This window comes from Pollicipes pollicipes, unplaced genomic scaffold (genome assembly GCF_011947565.3).
Source record: "Pollicipes pollicipes isolate AB1234 unplaced genomic scaffold, Ppol_2.1 Scaffold_4740;HRSCAF=5597_pilon_pilon_pilon, whole genome shotgun sequence".
Lineage (NCBI taxonomy): Eukaryota > Metazoa > Arthropoda > Thecostraca > Pollicipedomorpha > Pollicipedidae > Pollicipes > Pollicipes pollicipes.
In genome coordinates this window covers 6110274-6132425 of record NW_023596545.1, presented here as the reverse complement: position 1 = coordinate 6132425, position 22152 = coordinate 6110274, and the positions used below count along the sequence as shown (strand labels likewise).

Genomic DNA, 22152 nt, shown 5'->3' with positions numbered 1-22152 from the left:
TCTCTCTCTCCTCTCTCTCTCTCTCTCTCTCTCTCTCTCTCTCTCTCTCTCTCTCTCTCTCTCTCTCTCTCTCTCCTCTCTCTCTCTCTCTCTCTCTCTCTCTCTCTCTCTATCTCTCTCTCTCTCTCTCTCTCTCTCTATCTATATCTATATCTATATATATATATATATATATCTATATATCTATATATATATCTATATATATAATATAAATAAAGATATATATATATATATATGTGTGTGTGTGTGTGAATGACACTATTCTGACACGTTTGTTGAATTTTCGGAATGTGAAAAGCTGTGGCTTTATATTGTAATACAGGAAACCAGTTGAATAAAATTTCGGGGCGATGACAATTTGTCAGCGTCGTGATCAAGTTGCTTATCCAATTTGCACAAATTGTTGAATGCAACTTTCAGCCGAGTAGATCCACGGCACGCGCAGAATCATGACAATATCTCGCTAGGCCGCGAGTAAATGACGATGGCCTTTAAAAGCTGAGTTTGCCGATCATGGTTCGCTGTGCCATACTGCCATATCTACTTGTAAAGGCCAGTAGCGGATAACGCTGCATATGAGCATGGGGTTAGTCTGATTCTCTACCAACAGCTGTTTGCTCAGGATGCTTGGAACAGTTCGAAATCTACTTTATTGGTTGTGAGTCGTTATGTTGACACTTATCGGCCTTCTGTATGCAAGAAGTCCTGGTAAAGTGACGTTTTCAGGCAGGCATTGCAACGCCGTGTGGCGTTGTATATAAGGGTTAATGATATAATAAATAAAATAAATGCATAAATATATACAATATATATATATATATATATATATATAATCATATATAATAATTATATATAATTATATATAATGGAAGTTAATAAGAAAAATGATAATAATTAATGGCGTTGTAAATAGGTTGTAAATAAGGGTTCACAAATTTCAATATGATGCGACTAACAGTTTGAAAAAGCCTAAAAAACGCGGCCGAGAAAGCCCTTCTAATCTTTTCTGGCGCCTATTGCTTCAGGGAATACATTTAATACGTCTAAAGCGCTCCCTCCTGAATAAACCTGAAGCGTTTCCCCCAACTCTTGTCCTGGTGTGGTTTATGACCAAATGTTAATGGGCAGCGAAACAATTTCGTCGCGTGTTTGAGAGCACTTTGCTCAGTAGTTCCTTGTGAAAACATTTCGTGGCTTATCAATGATGCGGCCATGGCTGTACATAATTATATATCCTGGTGTGGTTTACGAGCAAGTGTTAATGGGCAGCAAAACAATTTCATCACGTGTTTGAGAGCACTTTGCTCAGTAGGTCTTTGTGAAAACATTTCAAGGCTTGTCGATGATGCAGTTATGGCTGTGTACAATTATATATGCTGGTGTGGTTTACGAGCAAATGATAATGAGCAGCAAGACATTTTGTGACGTGTTTGAGAGCACTTTGCTCAGAAGGTTTTTGTGAAACAATTTGTGGCTTATCAATGATGAGGCCATAGCTGTACATAATTAGACGAAGCATTTCAGCTGGTGAAATAGCCCCTTTGCACGCACTTTTTTATTGGACAGGATTTCATGACCTTTGCAGAGATTCGTGTTATGTAAGCAATAATCACCATTTTATTATCATCATCACCTAGTTGCCAGGCTTTAGGAAGGCAGGTCTGAGTGACAAACAGAAAAGAAAGGCACATTCTCTCCTCAAGAACCCGTTTCGGTGCGACCCTGTTTTCTGTGCAGCATCGCCATGGTGCATCTGTTACCGAGCGGTAAACGCCGCCAGCAAGTTGTGGGCATCACCGGGCACGGCCCGCCGTCGGCGCATGCCCCCCCCCCCCCCCCCCCCCCCCCAGTTACCGGTGGTCCCAGGCGAGACGTGTCCGATCCGGCGCCGGACTCCGCGCTCCCAGGTGTTCCCCGCTCACCGTCCGCTGAGCGTCGGCGTCGATGCACCGCTATTGATTGGCAGCGAGCGTCGGCGAGTGGTCGCGGACCGCCCGATCTGTGGCGTCGTCCTGCGACAGAGTGGGAAGTCCGCGGGAGACGGCGGCCTACGCTATGAGATAGATTGGCGCCCAGCCAGCACCGAGAGGGAGCGGCACGGTGTGACTCAGGGGAGCGACGGCAGGCTAGAGGGAAGGGCAGCAGCCTGGAGGGAGGGGCTGCGCGATGGAAAGAGGGACAGCAGGATGGAGGGGGGGGGGGGGGCGGCAGGATGGACGAAGGTGCAGCGGGATGGACGAAGGGACAACAGGATGAACGAAGGGACAGCAGGATGTAGGGAGGGACAGCGGTCTGGAGAGAGGGACAGTGGAGGGACGGTGGGCTAGAGAGAGGAACAGCGGGCTGTATCTAGGGATAGGAGGTTGGAGGGAGGGATAGCAGATTGTAGAGCAGAACAACAGGCTGGGGGAAATGGCAGCGGGCTGACGGAGCGGACAGCAGGCTGGAGGCAGATACAGCGGACTGGAAGAAGAGACAACGAGTTGTAGGGAGGGGCAGCAGGCTGGCGGAGTGGGCAGCAGGCATGAAGGAGGACCAGCGGGGTAGAAGGAGGGACAGGGGGCTGGAGGGAGGGACAGCGGGCTGGAGGAAGGAACAACATTTTGAAGGAAGGGACAGTGGGCTGGAAGGATAGACAGCGGGGTGGAGGGAGGGACAGTGGGCCGGACGGGATGACACTGGGGATAAAAGATGCTGTGGAACAACGGTGCTCTATGAGGAATAGACGGTCTCCCCAAGAGACAGCTGGCACCGTGCAGAATGCAATGACTGCCTTCATCTCGTAGCCTAAAGGTGCCCTGTGGAACAGAGGACACTGTGGAGAATTGGATGACATTCTCAAACGGAGGAGCTCTGATGAATAATGGGATGGACGCCAGATAACATTTGCAACTTGCCCAGACCCACCAACAGCATCGTGAAACATCTGGTGTTGTACCAGCTTCAAGTAACTCTTTCTCGGGAAGCCCACACAATCAGCAGGATGCAAGAAAACGGACTGCAAGGGGATGTTGGGAGACAGCTGGGACGTACGGCAAAGCCGCCATCCCTGCCACGTTTTCAACGTGCGACATGCTGATAAGGCCATCAACCTGGTAAAGCGAACGACATTCGAGTTGGAACTTTTGCATGAATTTTGGCTTGAAGCAGCAATGCAAGCATCACATTTTAGTCCAGAAAGCAAGACATGCTCATTCTCATCATCGCTCAAAATGATAAAAGTAAAAGATCACGCAGGCGGGTGCAGTGCAAGTATTCTGAGAGTCACGACTATCTACATTTTTAAAATATAAGAAAACCTATTTTTCATGATGGGCTCAATCCTGTTTTCAGCGATTAATCTCTCCATAAAACGTTAAGTTTACTTAACACGTTAATCGGAGCTGCTTCTGCTAAATTGCTTGCAAAGCTATCGACACCACTCATTCAAATGGTCAAGACTTGGACTTTTGCCAGGTCTATTTTCAAAAAAATCCATTAGTGAGTTAGCGCCCGAATACTACATAAAAGTGACCTCTGCCTACTTAATTCTCATGGAAGGTACCTTTCAAAGCATCGATCGAATTTACTGCTATTGGTCGCCAACGATGTCTGGCTTCATTTACTCACTTTTCACATAATCTACATGGTAACAACTAACAACTTTTGCATTGCTCTATTCCGTTTCATCTCGCTCGTCTTGGACCCCACCACGCGTCCACAGGTGAGCATCGTGCTGACCGCTGACCGTTTGCAGTCATACAGCTAACGCAAACCTAAAACCCGCGGTTTCAACTTTTGATTCAGCCCGAAATGAAGACTGCGTGCCTGAGCCCAAAATATACTGATGTTAAACGGAGGAAGGGACGTTTCAGCGATACAGAAAACGATGGTACGAGGGAACTAGACTGAGTGAACCGAAATCAAGTTAAAAGCCTTTTGTCTCAGAATTTTTTTACTTTAAAAGTGTCTTATGCTACTAAATTATTCCGATGGAATAAATCAGGATAGGTTATGGCATACCATATAACAAACGAATCAAAATAAAAACGACAAAAACGTTTTACAAACAGAGCCATCGAGTACCTGAGGGTACTGCTGCAACACAATACCGTCGATGTACATGCTGTTTTCACGTGGTTGGTCACAGTTTGTTTCCAGATCCTGCACTAAAACAGTGAGAGAGAATAGACTTTTCAGTCAAAAGCTGTATATGTCGTAGATATTTTCCTTCAGCTCTTTCCATGTGATACCTGCAGATGTGATGTTGAGTTTCGCAATATTGCGACACGCCTGCCTGCTATTAAGAAACGTAACGTAAATAGCTATTAGAACATTACTGTGTGTATGTTTCAGACCTCATCCACATTGATCAATTCTGAAAAGGAGCGTAAGATATTCTCACAACACGTACACCCCAATGATTGCTTGAGAACCTCATAGTATGTGTTTGATCGTGTAGATCTAAGGATAAGTAACATGTAGGAGTGGAATTTTGGGCATGTTGGCCCGCGGCTCACTGCATTATTGCTTGCTGCAATCGAGGGAGTTATGTCTTATCAGCTCTTTAGAACTTTCTTACTGCTCTTCATAACTAAGAGCTATGGTTACATGGTGCATCGTCGTTATGCGAAGCAAACAAATATTATGGATATGTATGAAAACAAGCGCATTGGCAACACCTTGGCTAGGATGACATCTAACGAGCTGAAATAGTTAATGCCTTTACAGGGGTACAACGCACCACACTTCCTAGGTGGGTCTTGGGAAGGAGAGAATGTTCTCAAGGCGTGGGATGAAGCTAATCTGCGTGATACCTTGTGAAATAAAGCAAACAGCAATAATGTGAGGTCTATGAGTGGCCTTCTCGGCAGCGTGGTCATGCCTGTGAGTGAACATTTAACCTGCGCCCGGCCGGGGAAGGTGACTCCGCCCACGGTTTTTCGAACACAGCTCAAAAATGAACGCTCGCAGCAACACCAAATTTTCGGTGCCCATTTATCTATCAATGTTGAAATATTTTCAAGTAATTTGAAGGTTTGAGCTAAAAAAATCGATGATCTAGGCCAGCTCAAATAGGTCAATTTTTAAAATATTTTGCCCATGCATCACTTTTTTTGAGCGGCATCTGTAATTGCTCAAACCTGCTATAGTAATAGAAACATAAGAATACCTACAGTTTGCATATTTCAACTCTCCGAAACAGGCCATGTACGTGACCTGTGGTGAGATCGATTTTTGCTATGTTTCGTAAATAATGCAAAGTTGTGCGTATTTTTGTGTAGTTTTGGTGTTTGCATTTAAGGAAAAGAGCACACACTTACATGCACAGCCATCATATGATTACAGAGCACATGGCATTGATCTAAGTCATGACTTACTTTAGTGAGGGCCTTCTGCAGAACACATCCTGAGCTCAAAATAGGCAATTCTTTGGGTAATTTTGAGTGCCGACTTCGAAAAGCCACTGAAAACATGCTGCGAGATCATTATCATACATAATGAGGTCACAATGGTTATGTGAGAACATGCAATGTTGTATGAGGTCGTCCCAGGTCATTACCCTCTGTTGTCAGTGGCGCAAAAGCTAGAGTTCGGCGCGTGTAACTACCTCTATATCGTGATTGTGGGGCTGATGACCTATTATTTCATGTACCAACGTGCCTGTTCTTAGTTCGTTACAAATGCATTACCAAGTGTCGAGGGACAATGCAATAATATATGCGAGAGCTGTGCGATTTTGAGGGCTGGTAGACGCATCAAACGTTATTTCCGAGCAATGCTGTACCGGGAGATATATCACACATTATTTCTGACCACACGGTATTTCTGACTACATCTTATTTCCGACCACACGTCATTTTTGACCACACATTATTTCTGACAACTGTTTAAACTGAATCTATCAGAACGACGTTTCTTTTCTTTCGTAACCTTTGGTAACTTTACGTTTCACCTAATGTCAATGCTTTGGTGAGCATTCTTCATGATTTGACAAAGCCTTCACAACGGTATCTTGTTTTTTATACAAATTTGACCCCCGGCCGGGCGTATCTTAACACGCGCTCGGGTGGGGGTCAAATTGACCCCCCGAAGGTTTTTCCAGAATGGTTTCCGAACGACGTGGCGCAGCCGCGCCAAATTTTGCATGGCTGTAGACAATTAAATAGCAGATTGTTTGGCATCATGAATTTAGATTTGCCTTGTAGGGTCGCTGACCTATGGCAGGTCAAAATCAGGCCATGGTTTCAGCGAAGGCAATTTCTGGGGAATCCTTCAATCTGATCTAACAACGGACTGTTAGATGAAGCCATATATCTCTGAGGTGCTTTCTTAGGCAACACAACAGTTGAATGAGCATATTACATTCATCTAAGGCCAGGTATGAAGGTCACACCAAGGTCAAAACCAACCTGTTTTGTTACTCTAGGGCCTGCTGCATGTGACAGTTTCTGGTGCTCATTTCGAATTTATTGATAGCAGGAATCACATTATGCATTATCCATGGACTTCTTAGATGTCAGAATAGGTCATTGACCTAAAATGGCCCAAGTCAACATTTTGTTTTAGGAACATACTGCCTAGCGTAATCTTTGTCGCTTATTCAAATGCAAAACTGAAAGCAATCTTGTATGATTTTGATCACCTTGACCTTTAAAAGGTCAAACAAGGTCACTGACCTTAAATGAGCATGTGACCTTCTGCTTAGAAACGGTTATCTAGGTTCTGGGAGCACTTTGGAGACCGGCCTGGAACTTGATTTTGTTTGACCTTCTTTAACCCAAAGGTCATCACCTAGGAATCTGAAACTTGCACCTAAGTGAGTTCATGTACAGATCAACACACCCTGTAAATTTAGTATTTCTAGCTTTCTTAGTTCCCGAGTTCTTAGGGGGGTCAAATTGACCCCTTACCCGAGCGAAGGCCATCTAGCCGGCCACCCGGGCGCGTGGTAAGACTAATCTGCAATGTGCAGTTGATCACAGCCACTATCCCGGAGTTAGCACGCGCTCGGGTGGGGTTTAAACTGCAGGTTTAAGGGTTTTCTAAAGTGGTTTCCGAAAGCGTAACCACGCCAAATTTTGCATAGCTATAGACAATTGAATAGCGGATAGTGTGATATCAACAAATGTGGCGTACCTTGAAAGGTCGCTAGCGTGCGGCAGGTCAAAGTCAGGACATGGATTCAGCGAGTTCGATTTCTAGGGGAACCCTTTAATCTGATGGAACAACTGAGTGTTAAACGAAGCCATGCATCCCTGAGATACTTTCTTAGACAACCAAACAATTGAATGACCAAATTCCATTGACGTAAAGTCAGGTATGAAGGTCGGACCAACGTCAAAACCGACCTGTTTTATTGCTCTAGGACCTGCCGTATGGGGTTGGCTTCTGTTGCATAATTCGAACTGATTGATGACAGTAACCGCATTAGACATCTTTCACGGACTTCTTATAGATCAGAATAGGTCACTGACTTAATATTACCCAGGTCAAAATTTCGTTATTAGGAATATGCTGCCTAGCGCAATCTTTGCCGCTTATTCACAAAGCAAAAACGCAAAGCATTCTTCTATGATTCGGGTCACCATGACCTTCGAAAGGTCAAGCAAGGTCACTGACCTTGAATGAAAATGCGGCCTTCTGCTTAGGGCAGGTATCTAGGATCTGGGGACACTGGGTACAAACTTGGAGCTTCACCTTATTTCACCTTATTTGACCCGAAGATCATGACTTAAGATCCCCAAAGTTTTGTCTAAGTAAGTTTACGTAGAGGTCAATACAAGCTGATAATTTTACGTCTCTAGCTCTCTTAGTTCTTGGGATTTTAGGGAGATCAAATTGATCCCCCGAGCGAAGGGTATCCACTCGACTGTCCGGGCGCGTGATAAAACACGATTTACCTAGCAAGTGATCTCCGGCGCGTTACAAAGCCAGGGTGGTGGACGTGGCACTGCTTAAATGTATTAAAGCTGTAACTATCCGTCCGCATTGGCTCATATTATGGACGCAAGTATTGTCGTAAGCCATTGCCTTCATGATGCGTTCTCCCAGAGCAGCCAATAAGTGAATTCGTTTACCGCGATTGAAGTTAAATCCGCTCCAGTCTAGCTTTGTCACTCGTTCTGATTCATTTGATTCGCTGCTGTGTGTGGCTCCTTTCACCGCCACTGTCGCAGTGTCTGGGATAGTGCTTCAGCGCATCGCAGGCGCACTCCCCATCAGCTTCCGCAATGGCACTGCCTCCGCGTCACTGGCCGCTGCTGTGTTTCAGCGGTGCTGGAGCCCCGGGCGCTGCCCGTCTCCAGCGTCGGGAGCCCAGCTGCGCCTGCCGACAGTCCAGCCCCGCAGTCCGGCGCCGCTGGCCGGCAGGAGGCGGACAAGGCGGCCAACAGCTCCGCCGCGCCGGCATGTGACCTCGCCTGCGTGTCCGGCCAGTGTGTGCGCGAGGTCGGCGGTCGGGAGGAGGTGGAGCTGCGCTGTGCCTGTCCGCTCGGTCTAGGCGGTGACCTCTGCCAGTCAGGTGAGCTGGAGCGGTGACCGCTGTCAGTCAGGTGAGCTGGAGCGATGACCGCTGTCAGTCAGGTGAGCTGGAGCGATGACCGCTGTCAGTCAGATGAGCTGGAGCGATGACCGCTGCCAGTCTGGTGCGCTGGAGCGATGACCGCTGTCAGTCAATTGAGCTGGAGCGGTGACCCGTGCCAGTCAGGCTAGCTGGAGCGATGGCGTTTGTCATTCAGCTGAGCTGGAGCCCGCGCCAAGGCCCGCGCTCACCGCTCTGACCCTATGACGACCTGCCTGACGTCCGACGGCCGCCTGCTCCGCCGGCAGCGCTGGAGGTGCACTCGCCGCGCTTCTCGGGCGCCAGCTTCGCGCAGCTGCCGCCGCCGGTGGAGGCGCACACGGACATGCGGCTGACGCTGGAGTTCAGGCCCGAGGACTGGGACGGCCTGCTGCTGATGAGCGGCGAGACGGCCGACCTGGCCGGCGACTTCATGGCCGTCGTGCTCACCGACGGCTTCGTCGAGTTCAGGTGGGCGGTGGCGCCAGTGTCAGACTGGCAGCGCCCGGGTGACCCCGCAGGCTTCGGGCTGGGCATGCGGTGCAGCCCAAGTGTTGGAAGCATGCCGTGTCGTTCACAGTCTCAGGCTTTGTGTAGGGCCCAGGGCAATATACTCACACTTATCCGTGTGCAATGTGAGCCGTAAAGACTGAAGGGTGATGTCGACACCGGCCTTTTTAGCGTGTTTTTAACGCCACCCGATTATTATATCAGTCCTCTTCAACCATTCGGTACGAATATAATTTACCCCGTAGCAGCAGCGCGTGGTTGATCTTACGCATAGTATATGTTCTGCATACGCCGTTTAGATTTAACAAATCCCTGAAGGCATGAGGCGTCACAATCCGCTGAGCGAGCACGCTCTGAATCCGAGTGATGCGCCTGGTAAGCGTTGCAGATGAAATGCCCATGTCGAGACATCCGGGCAATGGAAACAGATGACTCCCACGGGCCTCTTGAAAATGGTGCCTGAATTCCGGTGCCGCCAGTGTGGCCGCCAGCCGCGCCAGTCTTATCACAACTGGGTATATATTTTAAACTTCAGCGGTCTTGTGTCGCCGTATTAACATCTGTCTGTCATGCCGGCTAACAGTGTAAGATAGCCACACTGTATAGAAGCTCAGTGGTTTTAACGAACAATTTCTGCATAATATGAGAGGAGCTTCACAAGCACATTGTCGAGCCACCAAGATGAGTTTGTCTTTCCAAAACGTTAGTTACAAATGCTTAATGGTGATATACACGCTAAGATATTGTGAATGGATTGCAAGCTCTACAGCACTTGTGTAGCGACCGAAAAACTCTTCACAATTCCACGGCCTATTCCGACATCACTAAGTACGTGTCGCAAATGATTACGCTGGAAACGAAATATGGAAAGGTGTGTCCTGCACTGCTAACGTTTGCTTTACAAGTAGCTACAAAAACTTTAACGCGTAGGAGTTAACAAAGCTGAACAGGATAACTGGCTCTGCTCGGCTCTTGCGCTTCGTTATGGGGTCCGCAATGATTATTGCTTTCCTTCCAAAAAGATAGTAATTTTCCTCAGTCCGGTTCACACTATGCTCTGCCGCGCCCCCATCTCGTCTAATGCACGCCTCTCAAGGTCTCAGCCAGTCGCTTATCTCGGATGGCGGAGTCGAATAATGAACGAGGCACGGTACGGCGTGCGGCCAAAGCTGGCAGCTTGCCCTCGGGCCGAGGTACCCCTACACAGAGTCTGGAACGAGGGCAGTTGCCGTGACTTGGTAGTGCACCGGCAACGCTTTGCGTCCGATTGTCGTCTTGCTCCCTGCAGTCGGTGATGCCCGAGCAAAATTTGTTGTCTATTCCGTTTTTTCTAACTGAGTCAAATGCCAGCTTTATGTGTAATGCAAAGTATGCCAGTACAAATATAGACAGACTTAAATGCTGTTAAGATGAATGGAGTAGCCTTACTACGTTCTTGTTTGCACTGGTATGGCACATAGCCACCTATACCTAGGATTTGTTTACTTTGGAACTATGCAACAGCTCCACAGCTCCCCCAGTAGATCTGAGGTGCGTTGAGGTTGGGATGGGAGGTGGGGGTGGGGATAGGGGGGGGGGGGGGAGGGCCGAAGCAGTGAATTCAGCCCGAAAAAAAACAAAGGAATGATCAGCTATGCACGGGATTGCTAGAAAAATAGTTTGCTCTGTTGTCTGAGTTTTTAAGGTTGCCAAAACAACTAGCTCTGAACTGGCTCCAGTGCATTCCACTTCATGGTTTAGTAATCGAGTGCGGTGTGCACTGGTGGAACACGCATTTGGAAAATGCTGACGTCTGCCGATATGTCACAGTCCGACTGGTGTCCAAATTGACGGCCGCCTTAAATCTTGTTTGCGAGGCAATTTGTTAGTCTTATACCACTGGCCCGGTCACATGTTCGGCTTTGGGAAGTGATCCTATAAACGGCCTCCATGATTTCGGTCATTTTAGAGCATCATTCAGTTGTTGCACAACCGAGGCACTGCGGGTTAGGATTCAATCAATACACATAAAGCTTTACCCAAATTGGTTTGCTGCGATAAATATGCGTTATCATCAAGATTAGTCTGGACGTCCAGCACGTTTTAAAAACAATTGAGATTATTAAGCTGACCAATGCTTGGGCTTGAGCTGCTTGCCGGGACACCGCCGTTTAAGTCTGTCATATCCATATCAACATGCAATTTATACTATCCAAATCAATAAGTTCGATTGCACTTGGTGCGGTGCAGTGCTACACGGGGCCGAATGTACGTGGCACGGTTGAGCATCGGGTATGTATGGTGCGGTGCGGTGCTACATGGGGCTGAATGTATAAAATAAAGAACAAGATTAAAGCTCAATACAGTGAGCTCGGGGATCGCCCGGCGCACTCCTCGAGATGTCTGCTAATCTTATGTTCTGTTGCTTCACCATATTCCATTGTGTGTCACGATGATCTCTGTCATCTCTGCCATCACGATCTCCCGACCTCGCCCGAGCATTGCCCACTTCTTTTCCACCCTTCCCCCTCCCGATCCACGTCACGCCCTGCCTGCCGCGGGGGCAGACCACCGTGCCGATGAGACATCTGCGTGCCCCCCCCACAACCCCTCCCCCGATCTACGTCACGCTCCGTCATGGCGCGGGGGAGACCACCTTTCCGATGAGCTCTCTGCGTGCCCCCCCCACCCCTCTCCAGAAAACATGTATGCTCTGCCGCGAGGAGCAGACCCGTGGCCGATGAGACCTCTGCGTGCCACCCCCCCCCCCCCTCCCCCGTCTTAACATCATGCTCTGCCTGCCGCGGGGCAGACCACCGTCCGATAGCTCCCTGGTGCCCCCCCTCCCCCTCCCCTCCCCCGGATTCACGTCACGCATGTCACGTGCCGCCAGGTTCGACTGCGGCTCGGGCCTGGGCGTGGTGCGGTCCCGGGAGCCCGTGCTGCTGGACCGCTGGAACCGGCTCACGCTCATCCGCACGCGCTCCTACGTCTGGATGCAGCTCAACAACGGCCAGCACACCGAGGGCATGTCCCAGGTAACGGCCAGCACACGGAGGGCATGTCCCAGGTAACGGCCAGCACACGGACGGCATGTCCCAGGTAACGGCCAGCACACGGACGGCATGTCCCAGGTAACGGCCAGCACACCGAGGGCATGTCCCAGGTAACGGCCAGCACACCGAGGGCATGTCCCAGGTAACGGCCAGCACACGGACGGCATGTCCCAGGTAACGGCCAGCACACGGACGGCATGTCCCAGGTAACGGCCAGCACACCGAGGGCATGTCCCAGGTAACGGCCAGCACACCGAGGGCATGTCCCAGGTAACAGGCCTCGACCCAGGGTGACCCTGGTCTGGTGACCCTGGCCCTGACGAGGCGCCCGTGGCCCTTGGAACGGTCCTGACGTCGTGTAGGCTCGCAATGAATCCAGCCATGCGTGCGGAACGCACATGGCTTTCGGTCGCCCGTCGGCAGTGAGCTACGCTGCAGTAAAGTACGACAGTGCTGTGGGACGGCAGACTGACACAGGGTTTGGCGATGGCCTTTGCTTTGCCGTGTGCTGACCAAAAGGCTCGACGCATCCCACATCTACTGGTGATCACAAAGTGCGACATTTTCTGTAGGCCTGCAGCGCACTATTATTTGTGGGTTTCAATGCGAATGCTGTGCTATGTGAATTGTTCTGTTCGCGTGGTGCTACAACTCTCCGTTCGTTCCAGCGTTTTGTACGATGAACTAAAGGAATGACTCATATTTTTATGTTATCGTTATGAGCGTTCAGCCGGGGTAAACTAACGAATCCAAGTCTAATTGATAACATGCCTAGGTCGTCTGAACTCGATATGTCTCCACAACCTGACGGCGATGACCAGAAGCGATGTGACGACCCAACGCGACCCCGAGAGATGATGAGACCAATCAGAGGTGTTTGACGTCACTGGTGACGTCAGATCTGCTTTTGAGGCAGCTCGTCTCAGCGTCGGCTGCGCTGTATTAAGCACGCCAAGATCATGTGGTTTCCATCTGTTGCGATAACGGCTTCATTATTGTTACACGTAACAGTCTGTTAGTTATACAAATATGAACACGGCACATTTTAATTCACGCCTTCTCCCAAGAGGTAGCCATTTTGAAATTTATTTCTCGGCTGTTCCTCGAAACATCATTCTGTGCGACTTAACATTGATAGCATTACTTCTGTAGCCTTTTTAATTTAAATGAAGCTCCAGATACTCCGAGTCAAGGCTGATGCACAACGTCCGTGCTATCACATTGCCTGTTGAATTATTGCGGTAAAATTGTATGTTTTATATTGCCCTGCTGGAGTGGGAGCGTCAGGAAGTTTTTCACCAGCTGCAATTAGGAAAGACTCTTGTCTCATAGTCATTCCTCTCGCAAAACATCCGTTAGATATGTTTATATTTCACCTCACCATACTTTTTGTGAGTTAGACCATAATGAGGATCCCATGCTGTTTATTTGTTTTCTTCATTGCTTCGTTCGATCGTGGTGTGGTACAACGTTTGTAGGGCGTCGTGTTTTTTGCTCAACTTCGTGCCGCTCTAGACCGGAAACCCCACATATTCACAAGCGAAGCCATACGTTCAACGGCTTTCAGTATCGTCAGTGGAGCCGTTTTCACCTGGCGGCCTCTGACTTTGCTTAAACAACAACAGTGTATTTTGATTTTAATCAGCCTTACCCTGAGATCGTTGAAAAACACGAGAAAGCGTAAAAGCATGGTTTGACCTCATTTCACCCATACCTATTAGTAACCTGTAAAATGTACTTTGTAATGAGCTGGCTGAAAGATTGCGATCAACTTTGGGACTGCTTATGGTTTTTGATATTTTGATTTACGCTGGTGAGTCGAGTGCCAAAATTTGCGAAGTTTTGCCCCTCCCTTGTGCCGTCGAAGGCGATCGATTGCTGAGTGCCGGCCTGGTGGGCGCCCTCGGTTCCGTGCAGCCCGGGTGACGGCAGCCGTGTCCGGCGCCCTGTCCGCAGGGCATCTTCTGGCACATCACGTTCGAGCTGCCGCTGTACGTGGGCGGCGCGCGCGGCGTGGCGGGCCTCCAGCCTCGACTGGGCGTGGTCGGAGGCTACCGCGGCTGCATCCGGCTGCTGCAGATCAACGAGAGGAGCGTCGACTTCCGCCCCGCCCCAGCCGGACACGTCGGACACGGCTGGGACATCGGTGGGTCGGCGACGCAGCCGGGTCAGCGGCTGGGACACCGGTGGGTCGGCGACGCAGCCGGGTCGGCGACTGGGACACGGATGAGTCGGCGACGCAACCGGGTCGGCGATTGGGACACCGGTGGGTCGGCGACACAGCCAACCCTCCGGTGTCCCAGGGACGGGTCGTAACGACCCCGTCAGCACTGGAACGGCGCTGTGGTGTCGCGAGGGACCGCTGTGGCTAGCTGTTCGTCCTGGCCTGGGTTCTGGTACTGCTAAGAGCGACGCTGGACCAGGACCAGGAGCGAGCTGGAGCGTGGCTGGAAGAGGATTGGGACATGACTCGGAGATGGTTGCTTCTAGCCTGGAGCGAGGTGGAACAATACTAGTACAGCGATGGTTTATCATTAGAGCATGCGTTGGTCAAGACAAAGACTTCATGAACAGGAAGTCCCTCAAGGTTCTTTCATCTCCATGGAAACGAGGATGTCGAGCACGTCATCTCGTGTTTACTCTAACTCCACGCAAAGTAAACAGGACTCAATCGACCGTGCTTCGTGCTACAATGTTATGAGCACCCAATCGAGATGGGCTTGTCGTCAAGACGCCTGGAAGCCCCTCATTAATTTCTCATAGAGGAAGTGCGGGTCGGCGCTACCAGCTAGATCGGTTCAAGTTCACCGTCGCCATTAGTCAATCATACTGGCTGCTGAAAAGTTTCGCTGACATGTACTGTAAGGCGAGACAGAACTCAGAAAGCTCCGGCGGAGATCATCAATCACCTCCCGATTGACGAGGCAGGGCTCGCGCAACCGGCTGACACCGCCAATTACGCCTCGTGTTGTGTGGGAGAACCGGAGAAAGCCGGGGTCATCATCAATCACTGTGACGTTCCAAAACTTCATGCTCAGATTTAAAACGATTTAGCGCTGTGGATAGCTCGGGTCCAGCTGTCGACGACACGCGACTGACCACGGCCGAGCCAGTGGGATGAGCGTGGAACCTTGCAGGGTGTTTGGCTTCATCTGGTTTTGTTGTCTGTTTTTTTTTTTTGTTACTTGATGTAATGACCGCGCTTGCAGACATTTACCAAAACCTAAAATAACGCAGACTTCTTCCTACCCCGTGCGTCACGACAGCCAGGAGAGCACCATGCACATGGAGGCGCCGTGTGTTGGTGACCCGTGCCCTTTTCTGCCCGGCTGACCCGGCGCTGCCGTGCGTCCCCCCCCCCCCCCCCCAGGTGAGTGCGGCGGTGACCCGTGCCCTCTCCTGCCTTGCTGACCCGGCGCTGCCGTGCGCACCCCCAGGCGAGTGCGGCGGTGACCTGTGCAGCCGAACGCCGTGCGGCCACGGCGGCAGGTGCGTTTCAGCGCCGGACGGCTCGACCACCTGCCTCTGCCCGCTCGGCTACCTCGGCGAGCTCTGCGAGAAGTCCGTCGACCTGCAGGTGAGGGCCGCGTGGCACAGACTGCACCCTCCACGGACCTGGAGCCGGTCACTGAGCCGGAGGCCGCCGGTAGGGGCGTCACTGCAGTAGGTGAGGGCCGCGTGGCACAGACTGCACCCTCCACGGACCTGGCGCCGGTCGCTGCACCGGAGGTCGAGAGTAGGGGCGTCACTGCAGTAGGTGAGGGCCGAGCGGCACCGACTGCACCCTCCACGGACCTGGCGCCGGTCACTGCACCGGAGGTCGGCAGTAGGGGCGTCGCTGCAGTAGGTGAGGACCGAGCGACTACACCCTCCACGGACCTGGCGCCGGTCACTGCACCAGAGAGCTGCAGTAGGAGCGTCACTGCCCTTACAGGTGAACGGGCGTGTGGGCACTGAACGGCATGGTCTGTTGTGTTGTTGAAGGATCTCAATATTGCATGCACATCACATTCAAAATTGGTATCAACGCTGTGCAACCTATTTAATAAAGTTTCATTGGCGACACATTGGCACGTAACCGGATAATTCATCTGTCTTCCTGGCTGCGGCGATGGGAATGTTTAGTTTGGCCCTCATGCCATAGCATTGGGACTTTGCGACGCAATCAGCTGGTAAGACCTAAGGGTGTCACTACAGAGAATCGGAGCCCGCGCCTGTAAGACCTAATGGTGTCACTACAGAGAATCGGAGCCTGTGCCTGTAAGACCTAATGGTGTCACTACAGAGAATCGGAGCCCGTGCCTGTGGCTTCCAAAGCGCGCAGCTTGACTTTTACACCACTGGAACCCCGTCCTACTCGTGGAATGCAAGCCAAACTGTTCATCGACATTGATTGCCTTGGGTGAAATCGAAGCGCATCAGATGAAGCCGTCAGTGGTGCTATAGCCTGCCGTAACGCGATGTTTACGAGCGTCTCGTTGATCAGCAACTCTTTTCACATCGCAGCGCCATATCTCCAGTTTATAGGCACATTGATAGCAAACACCGCCAGCATACCAACGGTTCTGTTTAGCCGTAGCTGGTGCGGGACACACTACGAGACACACCCACCCTATAGACAGTTGACCGGACGTAATAAGGGGTGCCCGGACCCGTTCACGTCCGTTTGCTCTCTGCAGAACACGAAGGCGAGCTCGGCACGGCCGTAGCGTCGACCGCTCCAGCGCCGTGTTTTTCCTCTGGGGTGTTGAAGCATTCGAAACCAAGTTTGCGTGCATATTGTGTTAGTTTCAATTTATGTCTTCCGCAACTACGGGCATCAAGTGCTCTGATTGGATTCCAGGAGTTATTTGCAAAGTTTAACATGGTACACCGTGCTTCCCAATTTTCTGAACGACGCAGACGTTTGGATAATAAGTGAAGATCTTAAACGAAGACTGAGGTATTGAGAAAGTTGAGTCCAATTGAGCAGCGCGCACGTGAAAGTGGCGGCGGTCCAATAAATCGGACATCCATGTTAAGGCCCGGCATGTTTACAGCTCGGCTGATGTGATGATCTGGTCGACTGATGTGATGGTCTGGTCAGATGATGTGATGATCTGGTCGGCTGATGTGGTGGTCTGGTTGACTGATGTGATGGTCTGGTATCAGACATACAACGCAGTGATGACGCACTTCTGAAGAAGCGCAGAATCTCCTGGCTGCAGCGAAAATCGAGGAGCGCCTCGCGTTTAATGCGGCTTACCTTGTAGATCAGTTGAAGTTCGTGGGCATTAAGTACGGTTAGGCGGGGAGAGGGGGGGGGGGGGGCTGACTCTTTGGATACGACACTTTGTGGAAGCTTGGCTAGTTGAACAGTACAGGGAAGACCACCAGGTCGAGCACCACGCGCGCGATGGGCCTGAAGCGGATAACACGGGCTCTGTTCCGGACCGAACAGTCACAGGGCTGAAACTAAGGCGAGCCCACCAAGCGGAAGTGTTGGCATTGACAGCAGGGAGAATATAACGAGTTCTTCCTCCTACAGGCCCATGTCCACCAATTTTAGCCACTTAAGGCATTAGAGTGCGGCTACTTGCGGTGGAGGAGTGTGGTGAAACAACCGAGTCCAGTCATTTAGCTACGTAATTCATTAGCTTGAGCTGAAAAGCCACACAGCATCCAAAAACATGGTTGGACCTAATTAGCTGACATTCTGCCAGTAATACGCCGCCCCCGCAGTCTTCGAGCGCTTCACCAGGCTCGCAATCTAACGGTACGAAGTACGAGTTCCAAGATAGTCGTGACGTGTAACTCTAACTCTCACATGGAAAGGTCAGCTGGCAGCTGGGTACGCGAAGTCTCTGGTCCGGAGATTCAATCTATTAATCGATCGGTCGATCACATGGATCAGCCTATTTTGAGTGTTGGGTTTAGGGTAAACGTTACATATTCTGTTTCGTGATTACTCTGAGGTTTGAGCCCAAAACCACGAACGCAAGGTATTCAAAGTGCCCTGCGAACGGGAGTTACTCTTAGGGTAGAATGATACGTTGGTTTATGCAAATGCTCATCCCTCCAGCAGATTGAGGTTTCCATCAGGCGAGTCCAGTTAATTCAGTAAGAGCCCGCTCCGTTTCACAGGTGCCATCTTTTAACGGTTCGTCGCACCTGAAGTTCCCCGGACTGGGCACATCGGCGCTGTCCTACCTCGCGCTGGAGCTCACCATCAAACCGACGGGCTCGGACGGCATCGTGCTCTACAATGGATTGCACGACGACGGCCAGGGAGAGTTCATGGCCGTGAGCATGCGCGACGGACACGTCGAGTTCGCCTTCGACCTGGGCGCGGGCGTCACGTTCGTGCGGTGAGTAGGCGTGCATCAAGCCTCATGACTAGTCCTCACTCCGCGCCATTTCGCCGGAGCATCCCTGCCAGACACGACCCACCGCCGCACCGTCCCGGAAACGCGCTCGTGTGGTGTGCGGGCGACACTGGCCGTCCTTCCCCGTCCTTCGATCGCTAATCCCAGTGAAAACAGACGGATATTGAGTGCGCCTGCGGCCGGATGCAGGGCTCTACGCTCCCCAGGGGGCTGAGCTTCGATGTCGATCACGTACTCCCGTCATCGACCGGGACCCGAGCCGGGGTCACAGGCCCCGCGACCGGCGGGGGGGGGGGGGGGGCGCTGCCTGGCCGGGCGCGTGACTGGCAGTAACAGACCTCTCGCCGCCCCCTCTCCTTGCTGGAAATCGTACGTTGCGTGGTTAATAAATGCCGACATGTCCGACATGCTGGCAATAACAGGTGTCAGGCAGCACCACCTACGTAGTAGGAAAAGCGTAAATTTAAAACACATGCGGTGCGCACTTTAACTCTCGCGCAGCAGGAGCGACCTAGGAGAACCACACGACGCTTTCTGGAATGAGGTTTGGATAACTGAACAAGTGGTGCTGCAATTTTTGAGCAAATGGTTTTTGTAAAAGACTGTATAAAATGCTGTCAAATGCGGCTATGTCACGTTATGTAAGGTTTCACGACACATCTCGCCTTTTCAGTTACAACCATGGTGTGATAGTCTCTAACGTGACAGGTCCCATTCCTTGGTCGGCTGCACTTAGGGTGGGCCTAGGCGTGCAGAACACTATCGAAGGATTTGTGAAAATTACTAGTTCGTCGCCAATGATGCCTGTCGTGCTTTCCTTCCACTGTCAAAGCGAACTGTTCCACAAGTTAAAAAGGCATCATTCTCCAATTTAACCCTATTGCCTCCGTTGGAGACATCAAAGTTGTCTTGCACGGATGTCAAATGACACCAATCTGATGCATTTTGGTGTGAGCTACTTGATGGCCATGCTTGTCTGACAGAAGCGTCTTGAGTTTTCGAGATGGCCCGTGGGCCCTCAAGGCGATCTCGTCCGATGAATGTAAGAGAAGCGTCCAGCGATTTTCAAACACATACATTGTCTTACCTTACATAAGCGATTGGTCACTTTGATGAGCTCATGAAGTACAATTCCAAGCCCAGCGCAGATGCAAAGGTAGCTGCAGGGACCATAAGGCGTTCATAAGCAGCACAGTTGAAATGCTACGGATGTAGGTTGAAGCCTAGGAACTAAACTGGGACTAATTGACCTGAAATAAGCGCGGCAACGGGTCGTGTCCCGCAGTTTTGATAGTATAGCAGCGAGCCTGCAGCACGAAACAGCAGCATCAAAGGCTCGTTTCGACAGCAAGTAAACGCTTAACCGGAAACACTATACAGTGTCTTTACAGCCGGCTAAAATGACCATCGGTCAAACACGTCCTACAACGTAACATCATTCGGCCAGGCGCGACGCCAGGAGGCCGCTGGTGACCCGATAAATGCTTCCCCTCTGAACCCCACTCCGACAGCTTGGCTGACTGCGTTACCAGGCCACCTCTGTTGTGGGAGGAAACTCATGATTCACTGTCTGTCACATGCGCACGCGTACTTAAGTCTGGCTCGTGGGCTGCCGTTCGACATGCAAATGAGGCTGGCTAATGTTAGAATATGTCTTCGGAACGTCGATTCCACGACATCATTCCACGGTCGCTGGAAATATTAGTCAAAATATATCCTATGAAAAGGATATATTTTTTTTTGCAATTTGAAAATTCAAAATAGCTGAAAGCGGGTAAATTAATGATGCGGCGGTATGATGAGTTTTTGCGTTATGGCACCATGGACTCATCTCCTTTGTAACCCTGCATCGATACAAAGTTTTTCTTTTTCACCTTTTCACCGCGGTTTTATGCTTAATGTGGCATCTTATTAAACATAAAATTGTACAAACTCAGGAAACTCTGCTGAATTATGGATCTCCGTGTTGTTTGCTGTTTTATTTTTGGTGCCGTGACAAAAACCGGAAAACATAAGTTTTGATAATAACTGAGGAGTAAGCATTATGTAGAACTGACAGAAGATGCTCCTCAAATCACCCAAGAACAGGCCAATATTTAAGAACATGACTGATTAAACCCTTCGTGTGATCCAACCACGCCACATTGCCACAGAATGAGGATGGGCTGACAATACACGGGACTGTCATGTACAACTGTGTGCTTTTCCGGCGTTGACATATTTCTCAGGCAGTTGAAAAGAAAACCGGAATCAGCGCTGTGCATGCGTCGCCGGTTTGGCGGCGGTCGGCGTCACGTGACAGCCATGCCCGTCCACAGCACCACGCGGCCCGTGACGCTGCACACGTGGCACGAGGTGCACGTGAGCCGCACGGGCCGCGAGGCCGTGCTGAAGGTGGACGACCAGCCGGCCGTGGTGGGCCGCAGCCACGGCGGCTTCACGCAGCTGACGTTGCCCCAGAACCTGTTCCTGGGCGGTGTGGCGAACTACAACGCCGTCTCCAGCGCGCTCTTCCTCAAGGACGGCTTTCAGGGCTGCGTTCAGAAGGTATGGTGCCCTGTGCCTGCATCTTTTAGAATTGTTGTACCATCTGTCATAAGAATTGTCCTGCTTTGCATCATGTATGGTGTGGGCCCCACGATACCTCTTGAACACACGCGGTCTTTCGTGAGCTGTCGAAGACAGGAGCAGGAAAACAATAAAGCAGGTTATTTGTACTCAGGAACGACTGCCAGTCTAGCCAGACTTTTTCGTCGCGTCACAATCTTCGAGCGGTACGCCTTGGGACGGGCATGTCCTCCAGCGATCGTGTCGTATCTGCCGCCGGCGGAGCAGGGTAGCGTGGTTAATCACCCAGCGGCTCGGGCTCCAGCCCCACAAGCGGGCCCAATCAGATGAGTTGGCAGCGTGTCGAGGAAGGCTCGCCGTGGTCCGGCACCGCGAGCGGCGGCCCCATAGGGCAGCGAACGACCCCGAGTCGGCCCTTTTGTCCCCAATCCTGAGGAGGATCTGTCTTTTAAACTGGAAGTGTTCTTCTCGTATGGAGCACTCCTGGCTGAACTGACGTAGAATCAACGAGCATCCTTCTCAGCCATCTAGGAAGTTAAAAAGATTAACAATTCTTGTCACGAATAAATGTGACAGTGACGGCAGCCGTGCAGGAGCGTGCCAAAGGTTGGGAAGGTCTAGCTCCTGATTGAAGTTGATTCATGTCTTGCATGGCCATGCACCATGGGGTCCAGCGTTAACTTCCACATAAAGGGAACGACCTTTATTTTCTTGCCCCCCCCCCCCCCTCTCTCTCTCTATCTCTCCCTCTCCTCCCCTTGCGGCGCCCACGCCGTAATGACCGTAATGGGTTTCACAGACATAAAAGTCACCAGACTGAGTGAGCTCAAACGCTGAGCCTCGGCGTGTCGTGACGGGCTTAAAGGTCATGCGATAATGCCGGCAGCAGTTCAGGACCTTATGACGCATCGGTTCTTCGAATGGTGTGGTGAATGCCATACACCTTCGTTGAGCGGTAGCAATAGCGTGGGCATTCATACTGGTGTCGGTGCTGTGGTTTTAGTAATGCTGCTGCTGTTGAGCTGGTCACGTGGGCGGTTGCAGCGTTCGTATTGCTGGCATTGCTAGTGAACCGATGCTTTGCTCGTGTTGAAGGACCCCGGACAGGCTGCGCCCGTCGCCCTGATGACCA

The 22152-nt window shown here is 50.9% G+C and overlaps 1 protein-coding gene across 1 annotated transcript in view; it reads left to right on the top strand.

Moving 5' to 3' along the window:
• Positions 1–22152, top strand: part of LOC119098945 (pikachurin) — a 45288-nt gene that overhangs the window by 18702 nt on the left and 4434 nt on the right. The window contains exons 5-11 of the mRNA XM_037222000.1: positions 8255–8503; positions 8812–9013; positions 11925–12069; positions 14044–14233; positions 15525–15664; positions 18211–18434; positions 20771–20999. Coding sequence (XP_037077895.1) covers positions 8255–8503; positions 8812–9013; positions 11925–12069; positions 14044–14233; positions 15525–15664; positions 18211–18434; positions 20771–20999 — 1379 coding nt within the window. The remainder of the gene's footprint in view (positions 1–8254; positions 8504–8811; positions 9014–11924; positions 12070–14043; positions 14234–15524; positions 15665–18210; positions 18435–20770; positions 21000–22152) is intronic.